This window comes from Puntigrus tetrazona, chromosome 9 (genome assembly GCF_018831695.1).
Source record: "Puntigrus tetrazona isolate hp1 chromosome 9, ASM1883169v1, whole genome shotgun sequence".
NCBI lineage: Eukaryota > Metazoa > Chordata > Actinopteri > Cypriniformes > Cyprinidae > Puntigrus > Puntigrus tetrazona.
The window spans coordinates 19,871,237-19,895,937 of record NC_056707.1 but is presented as its reverse complement, the minus strand read 5'-3'; the positions used below and the strand labels follow the sequence as shown (position 1 = coordinate 19,895,937).

General features: G+C 37.0%; 2 protein-coding genes across 5 annotated transcripts; one reads left to right on the top strand and one right to left on the bottom strand.

The window, feature by feature from the left end:
- Window positions 1–2,622: 2,622 nt before the first annotated feature.
- mfsd6b (major facilitator superfamily domain containing 6b) lies at window positions 2,623–14,388 on the top strand. 4 transcript variants are annotated; one of them, XM_043248791.1, is made up of 8 exons: window positions 2,624–2,907; window positions 4,004–5,555; window positions 9,957–10,054; window positions 11,653–11,814; window positions 12,246–12,344; window positions 12,439–12,713; window positions 12,948–12,954; window positions 13,982–14,115. In XM_043248791.1, exons 2-8 carry the CDS (start codon window positions 4,006–4,008, stop codon window positions 13,990–13,992), a joined length of 2,202 nt encoding a protein of 733 aa, XP_043104726.1. In that variant the 5' UTR covers window positions 2,624–2,907; window positions 4,004–4,005; the 3' UTR covers window positions 13,993–14,115. The 4 variants fall into 4 exon arrangements, 3 of the variants coding, with proteins under 3 accessions (XP_043104725.1, XP_043104726.1, XP_043104723.1); XR_006251780.1 differs by having other exon boundaries at window positions 2,623–2,907; window positions 12,439–12,954; window positions 13,982–14,114; XM_043248790.1 differs by having other exon boundaries at window positions 2,623–2,907; window positions 12,948–14,124.
- A 406-nt stretch (window positions 14,389–14,794) lies between these two features.
- Window positions 14,795–23,517, bottom strand: nemp2 (nuclear envelope integral membrane protein 2). Its single transcript, XM_043248792.1, has 9 exons — window positions 23,326–23,517; window positions 21,575–21,684; window positions 21,191–21,422; window positions 21,044–21,116; window positions 19,821–19,914; window positions 19,375–19,489; window positions 17,869–18,115; window positions 16,377–16,565; window positions 14,795–16,299 (listed from the first exon to the last, which is right to left on the bottom strand). Exons 1-9 carry the CDS (start codon window positions 23,414–23,416, stop codon window positions 15,993–15,995), a joined length of 1,458 nt encoding a protein of 485 aa, XP_043104727.1. The 5' UTR covers window positions 23,417–23,517; the 3' UTR covers window positions 14,795–15,992.
- Window positions 23,518–24,701: the final 1,184 nt, after the last annotated feature.

The following is a 24,701-nucleotide window of genomic DNA, read 5'->3' as shown; positions in this document are numbered from 1 at the left end:
AAAGCAAAACAGCAAGCACTTCATGTTGAGCACATAATGAATGTAAAATTCCCTTTCGACTAGAAAGACATCTTGTCTCATACAGGCGAGCACACGGTATTGTAAACATAGCATATGTGCCAATGTGTGTGTAGCTGTGTAAAGATTACTATGAGATGGTCTAAACCCTGGCTTATGAAACATCATTCACAGATTCTTTAGTAAGCATTATAAATACCACTTGGATACAGACAGGTAACAACAATGTTACATGTTTAAAAATACTAGCACATTATTTAAATGAATATTACATAGGACAAAGCAATGATATATTACAATTTTAATTAATGAATAGCCTGTATTGTATTGCATTGTATATGTTCATCCTGCCTGAATGATGGGTATATATTTATTTTTTGACTGCAGTTTTGTGCATGCATGCAAATTTTGTACATTAGCTAATTTACATTTAAACACATCAGACCGACTATGCCATTTTTAACATAAATGCATGTTAAAAGTTATTAAAAGTGAACAGCAAAATAGGTATTGTACCACTTATTATTTGTTACATTAATATATATATATATATATATATATATATATATATATATATATATATATATATATATATATATATATATATATATATATCTTGAATATGAATATACAAGTTTTTGCATGATGATGGGTCATGTTTATTTGGCCTGTGTTAAAAATACAGTTGATTGATTACCATTTGTATAACCAGATTTTTACTACAAATACTATGGTGAAACAAACCCTTTGTTATTTTATGGTTACACTCTCAAAAAATAAAGGTGCTTTGAAAGTTCTTCACAGAAACGTAATAGAAGAACCATTTTTGGTTCCACAAAGAAGTATTTAACCAAAAGGTTCTATAAAGAACTACATTTTCTTACATTTGTATAATAAGAGTTATTTTGGCATCGTTTTACTTTAACTAGTAACTAGTGGCTTTAACGAAGTTGTTTTTAGTAAAAACCAGGTTAATTTCGATAAGGTTGCTGTCTGCAGTAACTTCCTCTAAAAAGTTCTAAAAACAAATTGTCTGCTATTCCTACTCTTTGCATCAGTAATTATGTCCTTTTGGTATTTTTTCAGTAAGTGACTGAAAAAAATGCTTATGTAAACAAAGACAAAACTACAACAAACCAGATGTAACTGACCTTAACCTGGCGTCCTGAACAGGACAGCTTTTCCTCTCTGCTTCACCTGGTCCCTTCACAACATTCGCGATTGCTTAATGCTTCATACTCATATTAAACAGGTGGCTCCGGTAATAAGATTAAATGTATCTTGGTAGGTAAACTAAAAAATAATCGACGTTTAATAAATTTGTACCTGTGTTGCATTACGCCATGGAAGAGTGCTTTGTAAGATAGAAGGATGGATGATTCAGCTGCGGCGCCATCTTCCGGCAAAACGCGGGAATTCATTCGACGTACGACACTCACACTGCATTATGGGAACTCTATAGCCTTTGAGCGTACATCGGTTATACATCGTTTTTGCGGTACATTGTGGGATTTAACGAGTGCATTTGAGAACGTCCACTATTATTTCGGGCACCATTTAAATGGCTCTTTGAGGGTACAGGGGGCGATTTCGGATACAGCCAGGAGAGTGTGTGAATTACCTGAGAATCTGTGCATCTCTCAAAAGTGTTCGGCTACTATTTAAACTTAAAGTAATTTTTTTTGCTTCCTAGCGTCGTTGTTACCTCGCTTGTGAGAAGTGTTTTTTTAGTTAATGCTACATATAAAAGTGTCAGAGTAGCACTAGCAACATTGTATGTTATTGCGTTTGCCGTACATAGCAAAACATTGACATTTTTATCATATTGATTTTAAATTGTATTTATTTGTATTGAACTGAACTGCACTGGTCAAGAGGAAGATGAGAGACACCAGACCCAACAATGCAGATGACCCGAAGGCAAAAGGAGGCCCAACCAACCAAGTATTGAGTGCATAGAAATAAACATACTTTTCAGAAGCCTGACATTTCTGTTTAAAATGTAATTTTTTTATTGAACTGATCTAATAAACCAATTTTCTCAGAATTTTGGGTTTTCGTTCAACAAATAAAAGCTTGAAATAGTTCAGTGTTATGAATCTATGTAGTATATTGGTTTTACTTTCTAAAAAATGTGTGATAAAAAATATTGGAATCATGATATTCAATTTCCTTGAGATGTACTTCTTGAGTGTACGTTCAAGTTTGATGCTGTCTCATTATGATAGTGTTTTGTGGCAGAAAAAAATAAGATCGCGTTAACAATTTTATTTGCTTAGTTTTCATTTATTTTTTTAGCCAGTAGATGTCGCTGTTTTGTCACAATCTCTACGCTTACGTTCGCTGGTCAAAATAAACGAGTTTGCTATCGTTTCTAATCTGAAAGTAGTTATGAAAAATAAATGAAATGCATTATTAAAATAAGCGGTTAATACAGAAAGTATTTTACTCCACCCAGAAGTTAATATCACGATAAATTATAATAATAAAAAAAAGACTGAGCTTAGACATAGCATCATCTCTCAGGCAAGTGCTATTCGGGGAAACTTTCGATCTAGAACGCAATGTCAGCAGCTGGAGAACGAAACGGGGTGTCACAGATGCTAATGACATCAGTGGAAACGGAGGCAGTGCCACACGAACACACTGCCGCTGCGCACATCGCAGGCAGGTGAGACACTGACGTCGGGTCGGATGTAGACGGCCGTACAATAAACCCGCTCCTTTGCTCTGCCGGGATACATCGCTGCGTGAGGATTGCTCGTAGAAAGTGAGCGAAAATTCAGGATGGTGATAAAATGATGGTTGGACCGAGAGAGCAGTCCGTTGAAGGGATCGTCCTCCTTCAACGCCAGACGGTGAAATAACAAACTTCCACGCAACAACCGGGTAAGTAATCCATCGCCGCTGCCTGTTTTACGCTGTGTAAGAAAAATAATGGATGATCAGTTGCATCTGTAACTACATGTCGGCATTGTGTTTGTGCGATGTGCGCTGTTAACGCAGGCTAGGCTGAAACTCAGACAGGGACTACACCCTGTGAAGTTTATTATGATGTTACCGTTCTTGAAGGTTGACTGGACTTAATTTTCATTCCACTGCACAATCATCTCCACCTCTTAAATGTATTCCTAAAAGCGTAGTTTTTACTAATACTAGCCTATCTGATATATTACCTGATATTACATTTATTCTTAATTATGGGCAGCTACTGAAGGGGTTTTGTTTAAAGTCAGATTATTTGCTGACAAAAGGGGAGTTGGATTCTTGTGTGACTTAGATTTAGAATCAGGTAAAAATAAATCTATTAGTCTGGGGAAAAAACAGCTTTGCTTAGTGGGACATTCTGGCTGTATCAGAATGGTTTAATAAACAAAATAAGCAATAATGTATGTAATATTAAACACTGAAATGCATCTATGAACTAAATGGACAACAATATGCAAATGATTATTTTTATCAGTTTTAACAGATAAATAACAGTAGTGTAAATTACGAGCTATGACATCACAAAGAAAAAAAATATGGGTAGAAAATGGTAACATAAGGATGTGTTTATAAATTGGATATCTTCGCATTTGTTCATTTGCTGTTGTTGTAGTTTTTAGCCAATCACCTGATCCATTAATGCAAGGTACCTAATCAGAAAATAACATCAACCGTGCGGTTTGGCTGGGCAAGAATGTCTCTATCTCTTCACGGTCATGTAATATGATGTGAAAGGCGGCAGACAATGAAAAAAAATTCCAGTTCCTGTATAAACCGTCAAAATATGTACTGTAAAAGTGGAAAATATTTACAATTAATATTGTTCTAGTAAAAGAAAAAGAACCAGAAAAGATGCTTTTTGGTTCTTCAAGTTAATGTCTTAATGCTAAATGGCCCCCCAAAAAACAGTGACCCAATATTCGAGAATTGTTCATTTATGCTACAATGTGAAGTCATTCTCCAATGTCCTTAACAGATATTTATATCTATCTCACAGAAATGGCGAGTGATCGGGTGGCCATCCTTACGGATGATGAGGAAGACCAGAAGAGGAAATATGTTCTGTCTGAACCATTTAACACTCTGTCCCTGGGGCAGGTGGCAAACACTACACCATCCGGTCAAACCGGACCGCCTGCCCCCACTGACACACTCCCTTCTCAGCCCTCTCAGAATATGGACTGCACAGAGAGGTGCTGTGCGCGAATAGACAATCATCTCTTGATTTCCAAGGTCTTTTACTTCTTCTTTTACTCCGCATATGGCTCTTTACACCCCCTTCTTGCTGTGTACTACAAGCAGCTGGGAATGACACCGAGCCAAAGTGGCCTGCTAGTCGGGATCCGTTATTTTATAGAGTTCTGCAGTGCGCCTTTCTGGGGAGTAGTGGCGGACCGCTTCAAGAAAGGGAAGGTGGTGTTGCTGTTTTCTGTACTCTGCTGGGTGGTCTTTAACTGCGGTATCGGCTTTGTCAAGCCAGCAGCTATGACCTGTATCAGTAAGGACCCTACTGCTGTGACACCAAGCAATTTTACAAACTATACGCAAGCTGGTAATCGTACCAGACAAAGAAGATACTTGATTGAGGATATGTACTCTGCTCAACTTTCTCAGCCAATATTAGCAGAACATGGACCTCACTTTAGATACATTCGAAGTGCAAATGTAAATACCACAAGCACTCCCTCTGGAAACCCCACAGAGAGTCCTGTCAGCATTGCCATGCCGTCTAACTCGACAATGGCGTCGCCCCGTGCCTCGACGGCCACGTCTAAATCTACCTCGACAACTGAAACACAAGCTACCACTGCCAAACTCAAAGAGTATTTCATAGTCTTTAATAAGGACCAAGTAGATACTATATTTCTCTTGATCCTCTTGGTCATTATCATAGGTGAGTTCTTCAGCGCCCCGGCTGTGACCATCGTAGATACCGTCACTCTTCAGTACTTGGGACAACACAGAGATCGTTATGGACTTCAGAGGATGTGGGGATCTCTGGGATGGGGTATCGCGATGCTGTCAGTGGGTATTTGGATCGACCACACGCACATCACAATCTTCATCCAGGGCTCGGGGTGTGATCCCCCCATCTATAAAAATTACCAAATTGCGTTTATAGTTTTTGGAGTCCTGATGACCTCAGCGCTGATAGTGGCAACTCAGTTCCACTTTGACAACAGGGTTTATCAGGCAGATGAGGAAGAGGACAAGAAGGAGGATGTGGAAATTCCTCAAGTTGTTCAGGAAGTCTCATCTCCAGAGTCCAGCCCAGATGATGCACCCGTCTGCCCAGAAAGCAACTCGCAGCCTTTTCCCTTCAAAGATCTTTTTCGGATAATTTGTGGCGTCCGCTATGGTACAGTTCTGTTTGTGGCCTGGTTCATGGGGTTTGGTTACGGTTTCGTGTTCACCTTCCTCTACTGGCATTTGGAGGACCTCAAGGGCACCACCACTCTCTTTGGCATCTGCTCAGTGCTCAGTCACGTGTCTGAGCTGGCCGCTTATTTCATCAGCCACAAACTCATTGAGCTTGTCGGACACATCAGGTGGGAACCCAATTATGTGAAATATATGGCATATTTGGTATTAAACTGTACTTGTACTTGAAAGTATGGGATTGGATTATGAATATTAATTTAGGGGCGTTTGCATTTAGAAGTCCTATTTTGATTTGTTTAAAGGCTAGACAAAGTAGGATAACCACTTACCACTTGTATATCCGTTTAGACCACTTCCTGTGGCCGAGGCTTCTCTGTTATTTGGGACGTTCACACAGCAAGCAATTTGTAGAAAACATGAGCCATTCAGTTTCAGCGAGAGTAGACAGTTGAGTACACGCTTATGTAAATGAGAAGACCATGTTCTGCCAGTTGTCAGTTCACACAGAAAGTATTTTTTGTTCTTCTTTTAGTTGTTTTTCTACGTAACCATGCATTAGATGACGTCTTTAACTGATGCATTATGTCTTGCTACTTTTAACTCTACTATGTAAATTGTTCTTAAGAATGCATCCTGTGTGAACCCGTAAGACGTCTATGTAGACATTCCGCTGTCATGGTGAACACCCTTGTATGTTGCCATGTTTAATTGTTTCTTTAAACCATAACCAATCAAAACATAGCTCAGTTAAGTATTTTAATTGCTGTCCAAACATTGGGTAGGATAAATGAACTGCTTGGTTGCAGTTTTATATATATTTTAATATATTTTTTATAATGTGTAAAAATCTATTGGTAGCCAAGCCATGAAGAAAACATATTGGAAAGTTAGTATTTATTATTTATATATTCTTCTAATGCTCTAATGGCTGCTAGTTGGCATGTAGTTGGAAAGTTACTTACTGTTAGTAGAATGTCTAAAGTGGACTATCAAAATAAAGTGTTACATAGAATTTTATGTTTTGTTTAAAGTGCATGGAAAAACATATTTTCCTTATATTGTCAGTACATTGCAAATGATTGCTTGTGTTTTACTAGATTTACTGATGAAATGATATTTAGTTGAACAATATGCGTTGCATTTAGCATGTCCTAGACAGGTGGCCTCTAATGTTCACAAAAGCTAAACACCCATATATGCCCAGTATTTATTGTTGAGCAAATCTTTGTATGGGTGGAGCCAACCAATTTATTTTAGTATCTTAGTTTGTGTATTTTGGGCCTGTGCCCAATCACCGCCTTCACGCAATGGTTATCATATCCTGGTTGCTTAATATTTTATGAGAATACGACCATCTGTTCTAAAGTGATGTACATGCACTTATTTATTGTGCCATGTCTGTGTTAGCACGTATAGACGGGCATATTTGTGCCATTTGGTGTACGTTAGGCTCACAGAGAAAGTCCAAAGGTTGTGTAATGTGTTTCAGTAACTATTGTTGACTTTGGCTAAGGTCTAAATGGGCACTGCCTAGCCTGGGCACACAATGTGCAACCAAGAAGCTGGCCACCCTTTTCCAGGATGTTTACCATGTGTATGTGGGCACTGGTAAACAGGCACATGGAAAGGTCTGCTCACATCCTCATCCATCTGCTTTGTGGTATTTCTCAAGTGTGTGGTATTTCCCAGAGCACCGGCTCATCTGGGTGAGCAAGATGAATCACCTTAAGATAGCTCAAGTTGTACTGGTGGCTCAGTCTTTGCATTTTTAATGATGTCAACTGGTAGCATTTAGCAGATGTTTTGTGATGCAGAACTCTCAAACGACCCGAAACTGATATTTTTGTCGACAGATGCTGGTTTGTGAAAAGCTGATTAGTTAGCAGCAAACTGCATCTGCAGGCTTTGTAATTCTGCTGCGTAACAGAACTTCAGCTCTATACAAAATATATTTTCTGGCACACTGAGAATCTTACAAATTGATTTTTGTTTTAAAAAGCTATAAAATCTGCTGTTTGTGAGGTAGTGAATCAAGTAGAACTGCTTCTGCTATGACATAATAGCTCACAAAGAGACTATATCTCACAGTTGTTATTTGTCACAGTGTAACTTTCAGTGTGATTTAATAGCTTACAGTTCATGACTTTACGTGATTTTATTTTATATCTCACAATTGATTCTTTATATGTCATAATGTGACTTATCTCACAATTTTACTTACAATTTCTCACTGTGACATATCTCAGATGTAATTTTATATTAACATTTATTTTATGACATTTTATATGTAATACTTTAAGTATTAACAGTTTGCTACATTTTTATTCTTATAGTTCTTAAATGAGTAATCAATTATTATATTCTACGTTTTGAAAATCATCTATATAATCTTCTTATGGAGACTGATGTTTTGATCATCCGTGTGATACCGTGGGTTTTGCCTCTGTAGTCTTTGTTAAGTGGCCTATTTTCAGTCATGACTGCGGAGAGACCTGTAACTTTATCCTGCCATTAGTGCCATCACACATTGTCTAGGCTTACCAGAATTGATCCACTGAGCTTGCTTCTTTTGTGGATCAATTCTAAAGCTTTCTAAAGGCAAAGGGTGTGGCGGAGCCAACATAGTGTACAGTGGATGTTCTCTATAGTTTGTAGAGTCAACATTTGCATGGCTATCTCCCAGAACTGCTTTTTGCATGTAGTTGCGTGGAGAAAGCAGTTTAAAAGCTGCTGTTTAAAGGTTTTTGTGTGTTTTTTTTGGTGTTAGTATGCTTCAAATGCACAAGTAAGGCATTTTTAGATTGATTTTCCCCAAAGTGTAGAGTGTAATCATTTGTAATCATTTATATAATATAAATATCTAATAAATTCCTCACAACTGTAAACACAATTCATACTTCAATTCCCTCAAAATGTGTAAACATTGTGGTGCAAAATGTTGGTCTGTTAAGCTTCCTAACAAGCCAGACAACATCATTACTGACTCAACCAATGGTGTAAGTTTGTATTGGGGCTATGTATTTGTTCGACCAATGACAGGCAGGGATAATGTTAGAATGATTGTTTTCAAACAGGTTTCTATTTAAAGTTGCAGTGAAATTAATGATGGACTTTCTGCTGTAACTAGAGGTCTGAAATCCATGGTAGCTTTCATTGGCCAAGGCCCGCCCATGAGGCTGTTTGAGCGACCTGTCAATCAACCAGTCACCATGCGTTCCGTTTCAGTGTCCCATTTTGGGCGTGGAAATGTCGTCATAGTAACAGACCGTTGGGTAAAACTCTCAGAAGTATTTTATAGATATGCCCCAAACTTTAAATATTTTGCATACTTTTGAAGGTGTTTAGTTGATTTTTGAAGTGTTTAGTTGATCCTGATAAGTGCATCACAGTTGTAAACACGCCGGCTTTCTTCTTTCGTGAGGGGGTTTGGCGTTTCCAAACAGATGACGACTTCGAAATTCCACATTTCCACTATTGTGTGCCCTAAGCAATAGACGTTGAGTCAACGTTCTGTGGGTGTGGCGTCTGACACCGAGACTAGGAGAAGTCGGAAATATGTCGCCTGCGTCTTTTAAGCTCACACACAGATTTGTGCGCATGTGAATGCGTCAGACCAGAAAGCAAGCCAGTGTGAAAAGTTTTCACGTTTAGCAAAGTTCAGAATTAGTGAACTCCAGGACAAGGTGGTTACACGCCTACTCTTCACGGTGAATGTCATGGGATTTTTAATAACCACATAGAGTCAGGACCTCGGTTTAACATCTCGTCCGAAAGATGTTGCTCTTTTGACAGTATAGTGTCCCCGTCACTATACTGGGGCATTAGGGCCCACACGGACCTGCTTTGCTTCAGTGGGCAACCAGTCTTGGCCTGCAGAGAGATATGGCTGCGGTCATCATAAGAAGATCGATGCGTCACAGCATTACCTCATATCTAAGTTAAAGGAATTTGAATTTAAAACCTCAGCACCACAGAAAAGTGTAGTAGATTGTATAGTTTTACTTTTTAGCCGTATCATTATTGGTTGTTATTGGTAAGTTTTTTTAAAAAAAGACCTTTGCAGCATCCAAGGGAATTTTGCATGTTTTAATTCAAAATCGCTAGTTAAAAAGATAAATATGAGTGAATCACATGGGCAAATTGTTTACAATATATCAAATATATGCAGACTATATTTATAGTAGTAGAGAAATGAGACTCATTTCAATTTTAAAGCGCAAGCATTCTTGTTAGATTTTCCAGGAAGCAACGTTAAACTGGCATTAATGACATGAATGTTGTTTTTTTCCTTTTGGAGATTGGGTGTTTGTAGATTAGCCCTGGCGAGATCTTGTGCGGTCACGCTCACAGCCCGTACAGAGTGAGTCATTCATTAGGGCGTCAGAATAGATACTGACATCACCAGCAAATGCAACACCCAGCCTTGACTACAATAGGCCTTATACACCAAACTTATTTAGCTACACCCAGTGTGACATTTTCATTATGCAGAAAAGCATTGTTACACATGTATGAATTAAATATGACATTGAAGTGTCAAATGATTGTGTTCTCCCTTTTTTTTTTAGAGTCCTTTATATTGGACTGGCCTGTAACACTGCACGCTATCTGTACATCTCCTACCTGGAGAATGCTTGGATAGTTTTACCCATGGAGGTGCTTCAAGGTGAGAAATCAGGGTTTTTTGTGTTGCCCGACTGCCCTTATCAAACAGGATGCGGTGTACGTATTGGTTGGCTGTGTTCTTGAGTGACCACGGCTGACATCAAGTTCATCTAAGGACATGCATGATTTAGCTGTTTTTGCAGTATATCTGAAAGCTTATTTCACATCAGATACGCTGTTGCAATCACACGGTTGCAGTTTAGAAATAAACAGACGGGTTTAGGCAGTGCTGTTTGTTTCAGAGCTAAAAGAAATGTTTTACTGATACTTGGGAGGCTTGATGGCACAACACATTGTTGCTAGAACTCTTTTGTTTCTGTGCAAAGCACAATTAAAAATGGCTAGACCTTTGAAATTTTTAAAACGGGTTTAAAAGCCTGTTCAGCTGCTTCAGCCGCTAGACTGTGTTGACTATTGACTCTATACAGGATGACCCTGTTTCCACCTCGGATGGGCGTAATGCCTGTTTGCTTTAACTGTAACAGTAATGTGTTTTGAATAGTAACCAAGCCTAGCTCACCAAGCCTACATTTATTTGATCCAAAATACAGCAAAGCAGTAATATTGTGAAATATTTGTCAAATTTGAATATATTTTAAAATGTGTTTTACTCTTGTGATCAAAGCTACATTTTCAGCAACATTACTCCAGTCTTCATCATCCGAATATGCTAAAACATTTTTATTATTATTAATATCAATATTTAAAAAGGTTAAATAATATATTTTTTTAGAATTTGTTGATGAATAGAAATATCCATTTATCTGAAATAAAAAGCTTTTGTAAAAGATTTGTATTATACGCTATACCATTCAAAAGCTTGGAGTCGGAATAATAACACATCCTTAGATTTAGCAAGGATGCTTGAAATTGATCAAAAGTGATGACAATGTCATTTATAATGTTCTAAAATGGTTTATAATGCACTTCCAAAGTGCCTCTTCTGAACTTTCTATTCAGTAAAGAAAGCTCTTTCCAACATTATAATAAATATTTGAGCAGCAAATCAGATTTCCGAAGGATCGTGTGAGTGGAGTAATGACGCTAATTACAGGAATATTTTTTAAATATCAAACATTTTAAGCAGGAATATGACAATACAGTGTGAGATCAATTCAAAATGACAAAAAAAAACATATTGAAGGACGTTGCTAGGCACAGCGTAGATTGAAGTTTAGTTGTATATTTCTAAATGAATATTCTTCTTATATAGGAAAACCAAAAGATTCAAGTAATAAGTTATCAAATAATCACATAAGATGAAGTACTTTTCATTTGTAAGGTTACTTTTTTTACTTTTACATTTTTCACCATTGTAACATAAAATGAGTCAGCTTTAATTATTAATATTTTGTGTTTCTTGTTTTGTTTCTATATTTTGTTTTTGCATTTGGCTCCTGATTAACTTTTAATGATCACTTGATCCTATGTAGCAGACTTTTACATAATATCTGTATAGAGGTGTTTTTCAACATTTTATTTTATGTATTTGTCGACTGCAAATGTTACCTTGTTGTTGCGGTCATGTGTATTACAAAGTGCACACGAGCAGTCTATGTTTTTCCATTGAAGCCGACGCACAAGTGTTTGTTTCTGCAGGTTTGACGCATGCGTCAGTGTGGGCGGCGTGCATCTCGTATTTGAGCGCTGCTGTTCCTCCAGCTCTGCGCACGTCGGCTCAGGGGATCCTGCAGGGGCTGCACCTGGGTCTGGGCAGAGGCTGCGGAGCCATGCTCGGAGGGGTTTTTGTCAACTTCTTCGGTATGACATCAACAAAGACCGTGTGACGTCACAGACATTCCACGCACGTGTCTCACGCATGCTTTGATTATATATTTAGACACAGTTATAAAGAGTCAGACACGTATAAAGTCATTCTGTATTTAAAAGTCTGAGACCAAATTGAAAATATTGCATTGGGTTTTGTTTGTTATTAACTTGAATATTAATAAATGATTTTATTTCATTTTAAAAGTGCCTAAAGATTCCTGAAAATACAGTAAAAATTGTATATTACAATTTTAAATACTGTTTTTAGTTTTAAAATATTTTATAATGTCATTTATTCCTGTGATGGCAAAAATTCTCAGACTTTTTCAGATTGTGCTTTTCAGTGTGAATAATTTTCATCTTAAGTTTCAGGCTTGTTTCCTCTCAAGCTTCCTTTTTCATCTTGCAAACTTCCTGTTTAGGTGCCGCAGAAACCTTCAGAGGCCTCGGAATGGCCTCTCTGGTCACATTAATCATCTTCTCTCTGATACAGTGGCTGTTAGGTCAGAACGAGGAGAAAAGTACGTTTCACCCCGCTGTTTTACAACCAAAAGTTCATTCTGCTGCAGTAAAACCCGCGACACCTTATTGATTGTGCTTTGTGCTCTTTCACAGAGGGCTCGATGTTGGCTGAAAACATCCCAGTTCCCTCCAGCCCAGTGCCCATCGCCACTATTGACTTAGTTCAGAACCAATCCTCATCTCGGCCAAACCCTGAATCCAAGACTCCAAAGAAAACCAGGCATCAAGAAGAACAAGAAGATCCCAACAAACCCGCCTGGGTGGTCTCTGCCTCCCCCTGGGTCACCATCGCTTTTGCCCTCTGTCAGATCAGAGATATGGTGGCTTTGTCAAAGAACGGCCCCTGTGGTGAAATTCAAGCCCCGCAGGTAGGGTGGCGCCCTTTGTGATTTGGGATGTACACGTAAGGTGGTGAAAGTTTCACTCTTACTATTTGTTAACATTTCATGACATTTTTCTTGCTAATCTTCTTATATTAATCTTGGCTTTTTGGTATGTAATTATTGTGAAAACCAATTTCATACTAATGGAAAATTATATTTTATATCTTTTTACTGAATTGTTAAATCTTTCTCTTTGCATTCATGCTGTCATTTTCTCAGGGGAAAGGTGAGAAAATCTGTCTTTGCAATTTGATTTTTTTTACATAAAAATGCATGCAGTCCTGTCAGTCTGGTATTGCATTTCTTCTCTCATTCTTAATGTACTCTTGGATAATTTTCACAAGGCTTACTAACACCACTGTACAACTCACTTCTTACCAAAAAATAAATGCTTTTCTGCTGTCAGTTTTGTTTGTCTCCTTTTAAAACATACTTCTTCGACTACTTCGTGTCCAAATTTCTCTTCTCTGCATAAGAGTATTACGTGTCGAGGCTTAAGCTGAACCTCTTTTACTGTAACGTCCACTGAAATATTTGTGCATTTAAATTTTTGAGCAAATGTTTAAAATCAGGAAATATTGTTAAATGGGCGTCTGCGTGTGTGAGTTTGTCACATTGTATGTGATTAGATGACTTAAATGACAAACAAAAACTAAACTGGAAAGTAAACATAAATTTTATTATAAGCGGTGGCTCATATTTGAAGTCAAACAAACGCTTGGTTGGGGAGTCTCACGAAATATGACAAGAACACATCCAGGTGGTATTTCACCCAGCACGCTCTATTTTTGGGGATCTTTAAACCACTGGTTCTCAAAGTTTGATAAAAAAAATGTATTATTTAAACTATTAAGTATTAATGAATCATAGTTAATAATTTTTTATTTTAGTTTAAATACTGTATTAAATACTGTATTTTTACTTTAACCTTAACTCTATGAAGATAAGCGAGAAGCAATAAATCTAGATATAAGATATTGATAACTGAGGAAAGGTTCTTTTAGAGAACCACTTTATCATCAGTTGATTGTTTTTGTGATTCTAAAACGTTAATACAATTATATTTACAATACAAAACATCATACAATAAGGCCTTTTTATATAACTGTTAACTTTATTCTAATTTAACATTTAAATTCTGGTGTAAAATGTGATTTAAACATTTAAAGTAATGCTCTAGCGCACCCTTTAACAAACAAAGCCTCGCCTCAGTCATTTATTTTAAATGTTCAACCTTTGTTTTCCTCTTGTAGGAGACAAATGAGCAAACCTCAGTGACGCCATCTGCTGATGAATCCACATCCTCGCAAGCCGATACATTAAGTCCAGCGGAGTACCTCTCCCAAGGACCCACAACAAGTGCATTCATTCCTCAAAACTCACACCCTGTCCGTCCTGTGGAAGAACCGTCTCCGTCCGCAGAGAGAAACGAACCGGTAGAAAACTCAACACCATTGCCAGGACACACCCAAGAGCAGCCTCCAACGGCACAACCTCGATCCAAAAACAACTGAACTTCCCTGGGATACAGCATTATTTATTCATAGACGTTGTTATTGGGCGTAAAAAAAAAGGTGACTTTGGACCAAAACTTATTACGTTGACCTACAGGTGTTCTACATTAGTGAGGGATTCGTTTTCTGAGGCGATAAAATTAATATGCTTTGCACTGCCACAGCTGATGTCTTACCTTAGTCGCGAAGGGCCTGCAAGTCTCAGTACAGAATGCTTGGAGGTCAGTGCCTGTGTATGAGGAGATCTGCACATTAATTCTTATAATCAAAAAAACATAGTTGCTTTGCACTCTGTATATTTTGTTTTTTTTGCTAATCGTGCTTCCATATTTGTTGTGACCAAATTTAAATATAAAAACATCTGCTCTGTATAACATGAAAAAGCCTCTTTTTCTGCTAGATATATGCAGTTGTGCATAAAACCAAGAGTGTAGAAGCTTACTAACCATAAAAAAGGTATTGATTTGCACTGTATGGTGTCTGTAACCATCTGCCTCTCATTTTGTGTATAAGTGACCTCCGCTTATGTTTACAAATGACAACGCAACAATATTCTGGTTGAGAATATTTAATTTTTTAATTTAATTAGATGGCAGTATAAAAGGCTGTAAAAACTTGAAATGTGTTTAAAAACAGATCCTTCGGATAAAAGTTCAATAAAAAGCAAAGAACTGTTTTGAAAATTTCTCAGATATTTCAGTGATATTTTGTGCTCCCAAAAGAAACTTTTCATTCGTTCATCAAAATTTTGCCTTTGCATTCTCCCAAAAAAAACAAGCTTTTTAAATCGCAATGTCCCTTGAGGTTTCCTATAACCATAATTCGTCAGCTCCAAAAATGGCAAAAAAGATAATAAACCTAGTCATGTTGAATGCCTCATTTTAGATATCGGTTATCCAATAGGTGATAAAAAAAAAAAAAAAAAAAAAAAAAAAAAAGCAGAAAAGTTAACTCATTATCTAGCTCATACTTCCATTAAAAAAACAACGAAAAACTAACACCACGGAATGCTTTGTGTGATAAAGAGACCTAAAAGCAAGTTGCCATTTAATAATGATACGTCCTGCTGTACTATGAACACAGCATTCGATCGCATGACGTCAGAAAAATTAAAACAACGAGCGATCCATAAAGATGCTTTGATGTCAGTTTTGGAGCTTTTAGAAACAGTATATGATATATAGAATGTGATGTATAGAATCACTATATGATACTTTTTACTTTTACAGATTCTGCTAAACGTCCTCTACTTGTTCCAAGTAGTTCTGGATTAAAATCTGTTTTTATACGGTCTTAAAATGAGGACGAATAAACAGAAACAATTTATACGTGAAGTTCCTTTAACAAACACTAGAGGACACCGTCTCCTTAAATTACATAAACGCTGTGGTACTGTATATGTCGAGTCATTGTCTTGAGCATGAGGGAAATGTATTAGCAATGATGTCCTGATGATCTGATATACCTGAGAGCAGCACAGTCACTATCTATTAACATACGGTAGGTGCAATAAAGTCTTATTCCCAGCTCCGCATCTCTTGAGTATGAGAATACAAACTCCTGCTAAAAAAAAAATAACAGCCCACGCTGTCTGAAAGAGATAATTTAAACACAAATGAGAGCTAAAGAGTAGTTTTAAAATCCTTACGGACCTAGTATAGTTCCTTAGAGTCATTCCTTCCTAAAAATATTTTACAATTCAAAAAGTCTCTGAACATAAACTGAACATAAAATCACTCATCCGATCGTTTTAAAAGAAATCCTGTTCTTCTGGATCCATGGGTTCTGGCTGAGGGTTGTAGGTGACGAGGGGATACGGGCAGACAGGTGGAGTATATACATCAGGACTGGGGATGTTATTTTGGGTGGGAGGACTGTTTCTCTCCAGCTCGTCTTCGCTATCGTCCTCTGCTTCTCCTTTGTGCGACTGATTTTCGCTGGAGCTGCTGTTAAAGAGCATGTTTTCAAAGTACGCCCCGCCAAACCCATACTGATTCTCGTGATTCTGAAGCTCCTCTTGAGTGATGTGGCTGCCACCGCGCAGAAACTCTGCATACCTGAAAGTGGCAGAAGCAACCGGTGAGGTGGTGTGCGCCCTTTGAATGTGCTTATGATGAATACAAAATTGAAATACCTATGCGGCGATCTGAGCCTCAACACAGTTTCCCATGCGGGAAAGCCAGGCCTGTTACAGTGTTCCCGTAATTCATCCAAAGAGGCTCTGGTGTGCTTCTCTCCCTGCTCTCTGTACTCCTCCTCAGTCAGTAGCTTGACCTTGGTCCGTTTCTTCCTCCAGAACAAGCCCGGGAATGAGTAAAAGAGACTATAGGCAGGAAGTCAAGGTTAATGTACATGCAAATATTTATGATTACATATTCCATCTGTTCAAAGGTTAATTTTAGCATATGATTAGCTTTCAGTTTCTATTTTAGGCTGCTGATACATGGGGCAACTTTTTGAGCAATTTTGCCAGGCATCCCTTTTTGAGCAATGTCACTCGGCCACTTTCCTACTGAGAATGGGTAACAGATTTCTATCGAATCTCAGATCTGTCTTGGGCCCTGTGTCTCACCTGGTTGCCTGTTGATGGCAACATTGCTCAAAAAGTTGCCCTGTGTAACATCAGAATTAGAAGAATGTCAAATATTTAAATACCAATAAGGAAAAACTATGCATTTAATCTACCCTGAGTCAGCAAAATTACCATATTTATTTTTCTTAATGCATGTCTTATTGTGTACAATTCATCTCCGCACATTATTTGGACCAAGCACAAAAGACTGAAGATAGTGTGTGACTTTGTGTAATATCAGTATTTGTTAGCTCATATTGCTATTCTTGTGGCGATCGTTTCACCTGTCAATCCACAAAAAAATTAGTTTGCCTTTAAAATGCTTAATCCAAACCAGAAAATGCTCCTCCCCTCTAAAATGCTGACTTAAGTATGAAAACATGGGCATGAGCATGACATCCTCAACCACGTCCCTTCAGCTGTCAGTGATCATTTCTGAATGAAACGTCTATTTTACTGCATCCAATCAATTTGCAGTAGAAAAAACTAGTCGCAACCTCTGAAGTATGTCATAATGCAGAAGTAAAATCGGTCACAAATTTCCGGTTCACGCAGACTTCAGGAAACACTGATTTTGACCAAAAATAAACCTAATATAAACAAAATAAAATAGTGTAAAACCATATACACACTAGACTGTTTAAAAAGAGAATTTTTTACATGTTATACATTCAAAAATGCATTCCTACAGTTTTAAGGTTTCATTCTTTTAATTCAGCTAGTATATCATGTCGTGACTTAACTATCTGCTATTGTTTTTTGGTTTTTTTTCACGTCGTACGAATTTGCAGGGCAGAGTTCACCAAACTTGAACTTTGGAAGGCAACAAATTGTGAAAAAATTAGCTTGTGTCCCTTGCATTCGCATTCATGTGAATAAAAGAAGTCAACGGAATAAGAAGTGTAGTGTCACCAGTCCCTTTTAACCCTTTCCTCCATCCTCCTGGCTTCATTTTGGTAAGTGACCATGATCAGTTTTTGAAATCAGTTGGGTGCAAATCACTGTAGCCCTAAACATTTCTCTCCCGTTTCAAAGTTTGTGGTGCTTTTCTTACCTGCAAATCCACATCAGAAGGCTCAAGACCAAGTACAGAAGGCTCCAGGCCAAGGGCAGAATCTTCCAGAACAACAGGAACATGATCAATATGTAGCAGGCGGGGGGGAATGTGATCCCATAGTACACCAAAACCACGCCTACTACTTGCATACACCAGGTCATAAAGTTGAGCGTGCGTTTGTTGGTGATGGGGCCATGTTTATAGCATACAGCAAAGCTAAATAAGCCGGATATGAGCACATAAACTGTAGACAAAAAGAAAAGAGAAAATTTTTAAATGTCAAGTTTGGTATTATTGACCTTCCTATGCATTTGTGCATGTAGTAAGTTAACAATAAAAAAAAAAGCATGCCCAGTTTATGTCAGACAGAAGCAGCCTGTCTAAGCTTGCATGTTGTAAACAGCCCATAAAGCAACAGTAATAATACATACACACAAAACTCAGATAGCAACAGTCATAATAGATCTGTACACGCTGAAACAATCCGACGTCACAATGAACATTCATTTTTAGGTAAAAAAAAAAAAATTCCATAAAGACAAGCTTTCACTTGCTAAAATGTGCAATGTTCGACTGCAACATCAATATTAAATATTAAATGTCATGTGCTATATTTGCCAAGATTAATACACTCACTGAATGCAAACATTATGGGCCGTTGCTGCAATAAAGCGACCGATTGCTAAATGCTCTGTTATACAATAGCGCGCTTTCTCTCTAGCTGAACTATCACTTTCATTGTACGTATATGAAAAGATAAAAAACAAATATCACCTTTTGACAGTAAGTCACAAAATGCTTTTTTGATTGAATGTTTCCCTTAATATTACAGTAGATCCGAGAAAACAAGGAAGGAAAAAAACAAAGAGGAAATAAAAGGGCCAGAAAAGCAGACATTCACTGGGGCTGTAATCCTCCCAGAGCCCTTTTGTTTTAGGCATAGAAATCAATGTTCCAGCAGCACTGTGGCTTCTTTGCCTTAATCTTAATATGCCTGTGGTTCTCGCATTCAAACACAGATACATTTACATACTGCAAGTGCTTGAAGAGGGAAATTGATTTGGCAGAGAATAGAGTCTATTGAGCAGTCAAGAGGCAGTCATTTCAGCATTCAAAATACTTGGCCCTCAGATTATAACACTAACGGAGCCAAGATATACGATACAAAAGGTGAATCTCAATCTGCTCTAGACTGTTACTATGCAATGCTGGCATGTACTAACGTGAGCGCTTCGGCTGATGAAACATGCAGCGAGAGTGTAGAAGGATAATCTGTCTAAATGACATGTACAGTAATTATTCTATTGTATAAAGAACACGTCAAGCAAATTAACAGACAACACGTGGCATTCGACTGAAACGCAAAACTGTACAAAAGGTACGTTTGAAAGACCATTTATTAACATTAGCGAAGGCTTACTGTCTGATGTAATTAGCTGATGAGATGATTGCAAAGGAAAACAGGGCAAGATGGGCTGTAACAGAAAAAGGTTGCCTAGTTACCCAGTAATTCCATCCAGTGCTCAGTCACGATGTCATCCCATTCGTTTAACACCCTCTGGATCCCCATGTAGGACAGACCAGAGCCAGCGCCCAACAACACCAGAAACAGCCCTCGCTGAGGGGGGGAGGAAACAGAGCTTTAGTGAATGTGCTTGAACTTCTGACCTGGCCCCAAACTGTGAGCTATCAATCATTCTGTAATTGATTGCACAGCCCTGCTTTTTTTTTTTAAATACATCCTTACGATGATGCACATGCCTGAGGATGTGTGCGTCGAGGTGTGAGGCTCCACCTCGCTTTATCTTTAAATATCATCGGCAGAGACAATAGCAGCATTGACAGGCTTAAACTCATTCTACTCATCCAACATGTTTGATTAGGGTGAGGAAACATGCGATGCCGCGTATCACGATCGCGATAAAGGTTGTGACAGAAGCATTACACACCGTTGGTACGAAGTTCCGGATCACGAGCGCCAGGAAAACAAACGTGGAGATGACTCCTAGTGTAACTCCAGTGGTGTAGAAGAACAGTGAGCTCCTGGACAAAACAAGAAGAGTTGGTTGGAATAAGTAGTTTTAAGCTTCAACCTCGTAGCTGTCAAGCTTCAAAAAGGACAACAAAAAAGCACAGTAAAAGCTACATAAAAGTGCGCCATACTCGTATAATGTTTTTTGCATTAGAAAAATCACTGAAATTTTGCTTGCTACTCAGACAAAAACAATTATTAAATTTAACTCGTATATAATATCCTTCAACTGACAAAGCTGCTAATTTCATTTCAAAATTACAAAAATGAAAATTCTCAATATAATTGAAACAATTATAAAATATTTAAGTTAGTCAAAGCTTTTCAAGAACTAAGTGGATTTTACACTTTATTACCAATGCAATTACACGGGGATTCAAGATGTTCATATTTAAGGAATAAGGAACTTTGTATTATTTGAATCAGATAAAGCCATTTCTGCCCGTTATAATATTTTATAGCATGACATAAAAATTAAAAAAAATCACATTAATTGTAGAAATTTCCATTACATTTTGAGGTCTGTAAAAATTACACTATTTCCTTTTTTTTTTTTTTTTTTTTTTTTTTAATGAAATGAATTAAAATAAGAATTTTTAGTCCTTTAATTGTTTAGGTGTTTAGTTAGTTTAAAGCTTGTTTAAAAAAAAAAAATAATGTTTTTTTAAAACATTATTTTAACCCATTTTGCAGCACTCTTTGAAGTGTGCAGTCCCCTGGTTGAGATCCACTTAAAAAAAGGTTTTAAATCATGTACTGGACTGAATATCCCTTATCCAGAAAGCGCACACACAGGCATTACATGATACCCAAAATATGACTTCATAAGACTAGAATGTACTAGAAAAGGCGCACTGACGAATTTTAGCATGCCTTTACAGTCTTTTTTTCTTATTAACAGATGGTCTCTATAAGAAAGGCCGCATAAGGATTCAACAATAAAACATCTCCATTTTTATGTTAACAACTCTTTAAAATGTAGTGTAAATATTATATTAAACTACTTTATCTTATCCCAGTTTAAGGTAGTGTAATTAGTTTTCAAACAAAAAAAAAATAGTTGATCAGAATTAAATCTGACACTCTACTGCAGATTGTCTCATCTAGAGATATCTAAACAACAGCTAAATTGCCACTCACCTGCATATGTTTCCCGCTCCGAAGAACAGCACCAGCCCACACACAAAAAGCAGGAAGCACATTCTGTTTAACCCTATAAAAGAACATAAATGATCATGATTCACTGCCAAGCTACTCCTAGTAAGTGTGAGAGATTTTCTGGCTCACTTTTGTTGGAGACGTGTAGTGTATACTCAGTATTGCTTCTAGGTGACTTGGTCATGAAGCAGACATCTTCATCAACCAGAGGAATGTCCAAAGACTTCTCCCTTTGGATAGCGGAAGGCCAGTAGTTTTCAATAAAGCAGTTAATAACAGTCAAAAGACCATCAGGATGGTGGCAATTTCCCGTCTCCATTGGGAACACGACGAAGACATCCTTATCACTCGTAACATTTACCTGTGAACAACATTATGTGTCATGTCAGCATTCAATTTAAAGGGAGTTAACCCACATTATTATTAGTTTTTGTCATTATTTACTCACCCCATGTTTCCAATTAAAAACACTACATTAAGAGCAAATAATATTACAGCAGGATGTAATATTACCTTGAAGGTGGACCAGATGTCCTTCCATTTGATTACTGTACCAGGTCTGTAACAGAAACACCGACTCCCAGAATACTCGTGGGCACTGTCTCCTTTCACATAGGTGCAATCTGTCAGAATCAGGAAAGGATCAGGGTTACTCCTCTGCTTTGATTTAACAATCCCCATCATCCATTTTCTTCTTTTCTATGTCTAAAACGGTACAAAAGCATCCCAGAAAAAGACCAACCGGCTCCGGAAGAGCTTCTGCCCACAGACTAAATTTGTCCTAATCACTGTACTAATACGACTGCAGCATCCTTACTTTCTAAAAACCTGACATGCTCATGCGTGGCTGCTTCTATCCAACAGCATGTCTCACACAATTTATAAACAACTATATCACTTACGTTTTCCAAAAAATGGGGTTCATGAGTGAACCATTACAGAGGAAGATTTGTAAGTTGACGGTAAGCTAATAATTAAATAAATCATACAAATGTATAATTGACTAGAAAGGCATACAAAATATTTAATATCAAATATTTTATTTGTCCTATCTATTTCAATGCTACGGACTTTGTGTAGATAAAGATGATCATTTTAAAGCATGACTGTTCGGATTTATATGCAATGGTAACACTGCGAGTCTATTTGTAATATTAATGTTAATAAACACTGTAAAAGCAATGTTCGCTCTTTCAGCATTTATTATTACAACTGTTTTCATCAATTAATGCACTGTGAACTAAAATGAATGACAAAGGTATATGCCTAATTAATATTTAAAATGAATACTGTACTTTTTTTATGTTTTGGGGGGTTTTTGGAATAAAATTCAGCACTTTACTAATAAGGTTATGCTTGTTTTCATTCAATATTTATTGTAAAAAGCATTTGTTGATTAACTGGTTATCGGCCAGTGCAAACCAACAAATTCAGTATCGGTTGACGTCTAGTTCAATACCCCATGAATCCAGCTTGTCCATTCTGTGTGATATTTTTCATAATACAATACAATATAATAATATCATTATAAATAATAATAACAATATTGTAAATGGTCGTGCATAGAACACAGGCATAATCACAGTTTTCATAATGGACATAAACTGGGACTACAGGGTCTAAAATAAGGCCTCAAAAGTCACAACTAAAAGAAGACATGACGAACCCGAAACTGCAAATAAAGAAATGTGACTAAATGAGTCTTTAAAGATGCTCATTCAGAAATTATTATCAGAGAAATTGCAGATCCTCTTAAGGCATGATAAGAACAGGTTATAAAGACTATGATAAGATTACATACACATGCAGACAAGCCTGTTATGTTTGTTTATTGTTGTTTGGACGCCAAAAATCTCAAATAAGGTAATCCAAATTTATTTTTCTAGTAAAAAGACAGAAAAACCTCATATTGCCTTATATTTTTGCTTATATTCTAGTCAAAAATCTAATTTTCTTCATAGCGTAAAAATACAAACTACAAATGTTCATAAAAGTATAATAACAAAGTCCACATTTAGAAATCATTGTGGGTTTAAAAGTAAGTAGACACCTCACTAGGTTTTGAAATGAAGCATTTATGTCCAGCTCACATAATTCACAATACAAATAAAGTATAGTTTAACGGCACTCGGTGATTATATTACATTCAAAATCTCGTGTATAAAGGCTTTTCGAATTAGATCTTTACACAGTGTAATGTATTGTAATGTTAGTGATGTTTGTTTATGCTGCAGTCTGTTTAGCATATCACTTCAATCATTTACCTGCGTATGAATAGCCTTTGTTTCCTTCTGCACTTTGCCAGAATGCCCACAGAAGCGTTAAAACGGGTATAAAAGCAACTAACTTTCCCATGTTTTTGTGGCGTTTTGTGTTAAACTGGTCGGTTTGACAAACACAGCAGGTTAATGACTGGTCCGCTAAGCTAACACGAGCTAAGCTAATGTTTTCGGTTTCAAATTCGGTGGGCTTCGTGTAACCCAGACCAGACTAACAGTTTCAGAGTGCACGATGGCTCCAGATATTTAATTTATTCATTTACCAGTTAGAATTTGTCATGTAGAACGCTAAATGACAATTCGTTCACACACAGCAAAAACACATTAAAATGTCAATTTCATTTCAAAGTTAAGTTACAGCCTTCATGGAGTCTATTTGGAGGTTTAGCGATCGATTAGTACGGTCTTAATCAGTAGTCAAAGGTTTAAAGGTAAACATCAAAAAGCTATTTTATGCACTATTGTAGTTTTTAATAGTGTTTTCATTTGGCCTCTGTTTTTTAGGATTTAGTCTTTATTTAAAATACAGCATAAGTTTTAGTAATTTTGTTATTTTTCATTTTAAATTGTTAATTAGTTTTTTAGTTTATTTGTTTAATGTATTTTTATATCACTCGTTTTTTTTTCCTAATAAATTTACTGCTTTCACTTTTCAGGATTTCTATTTTCCATCTAATATTTAGATTTAATTTTATTTCAGCATTAGGCCTACTTAAATCAACAAAAATGTTTTAATAGTTTTAGCTTTATTTTGCAAGTTAAGAACACAATATATTTGTACTGCTTACTTCAAATGGCTGCATGCATTAATACATTTTTTATATTTACATTTAAAAAAACAAAATGCAAGAAGAAATGGAAGTAGGCTGAACATATCCTATTGTCTGTCTGTTAAAAAGTCATGAATATTTCTATATTTTTAGTTATGCTTATGTCTAATGCACTCATTTAGCTCTTTGTGAGCGCAGTCTCTGTGAAATAAAAAAAAAAAAAAATCATTCATTCCCAAATATATTTAACTTTTTCTATATATAGCTAGTAAAATTTATAAAACACTTTATGTATCTGCAATTTTAAGCAATCTTAAATTGTCTAGTCCTGCAAAAGCGGTCTTGAAGCAAAGCAAAGATAAGCTGTGGGAAGAAAAACGTTAAACCAAAATCTAGAGGAGACCAGATGAAAATGTCATTTCTGTGCCGTCTTCGCCCTTTGAAATGGAAGGGGGATTTTTGTGGTGGGCGTAGACACAGCAGGCGGCTGCTTTCTCATTTCTCTAGGATGCAGAGACAACAGCGGCTTTTCCTGACAGGCACACCCACGCCAGGCTGAGACCCACTGTCACTTACGCTTGCATGGAGTCA

Excerpts from the sequence above, each read along its gene's own strand:
- mfsd6b (XM_043248788.1), top strand. The coding sequence starts at position 4,006 with ATGGCGAGTGATCGGGTGGCCATCCTTACGGATGATGAGGAAGACCAG. Across the intron at positions 12,345-12,438 it reads AGGTCAGAACGAGGAGAAAA|AGGGCTCGATGTTGGCTGAA; the intron begins GTACGTTTCACC and ends GCTCTTTCACAG. Across the intron at positions 12,714-13,981 it reads GTGAAATTCAAGCCCCGCAG|GAGACAAATGAGCAAACCTC; the intron begins GTAGGGTGGCGC and ends TTCCTCTTGTAG.
- nemp2 (XM_043248792.1), bottom strand. The coding sequence starts at position 23,416 with ATGGGAAAGTTAGTTGCTTTTATACCCGTTTTAACGCTTCTGTGGGCA. Across the intron at positions 21,117-21,190 it reads ACTACACGTCTCCAACAAAA|GGTTAAACAGAATGTGCTTC; the intron begins GTGAGCCAGAAA and ends GTTCTTTTATAG. Across the intron at positions 18,116-19,374 it reads GCACTGGATGGAATTACTGG|TTTATGTGCTCATATCCGGC; the intron begins GTAACTAGGCAA and ends TTTTGTCTACAG.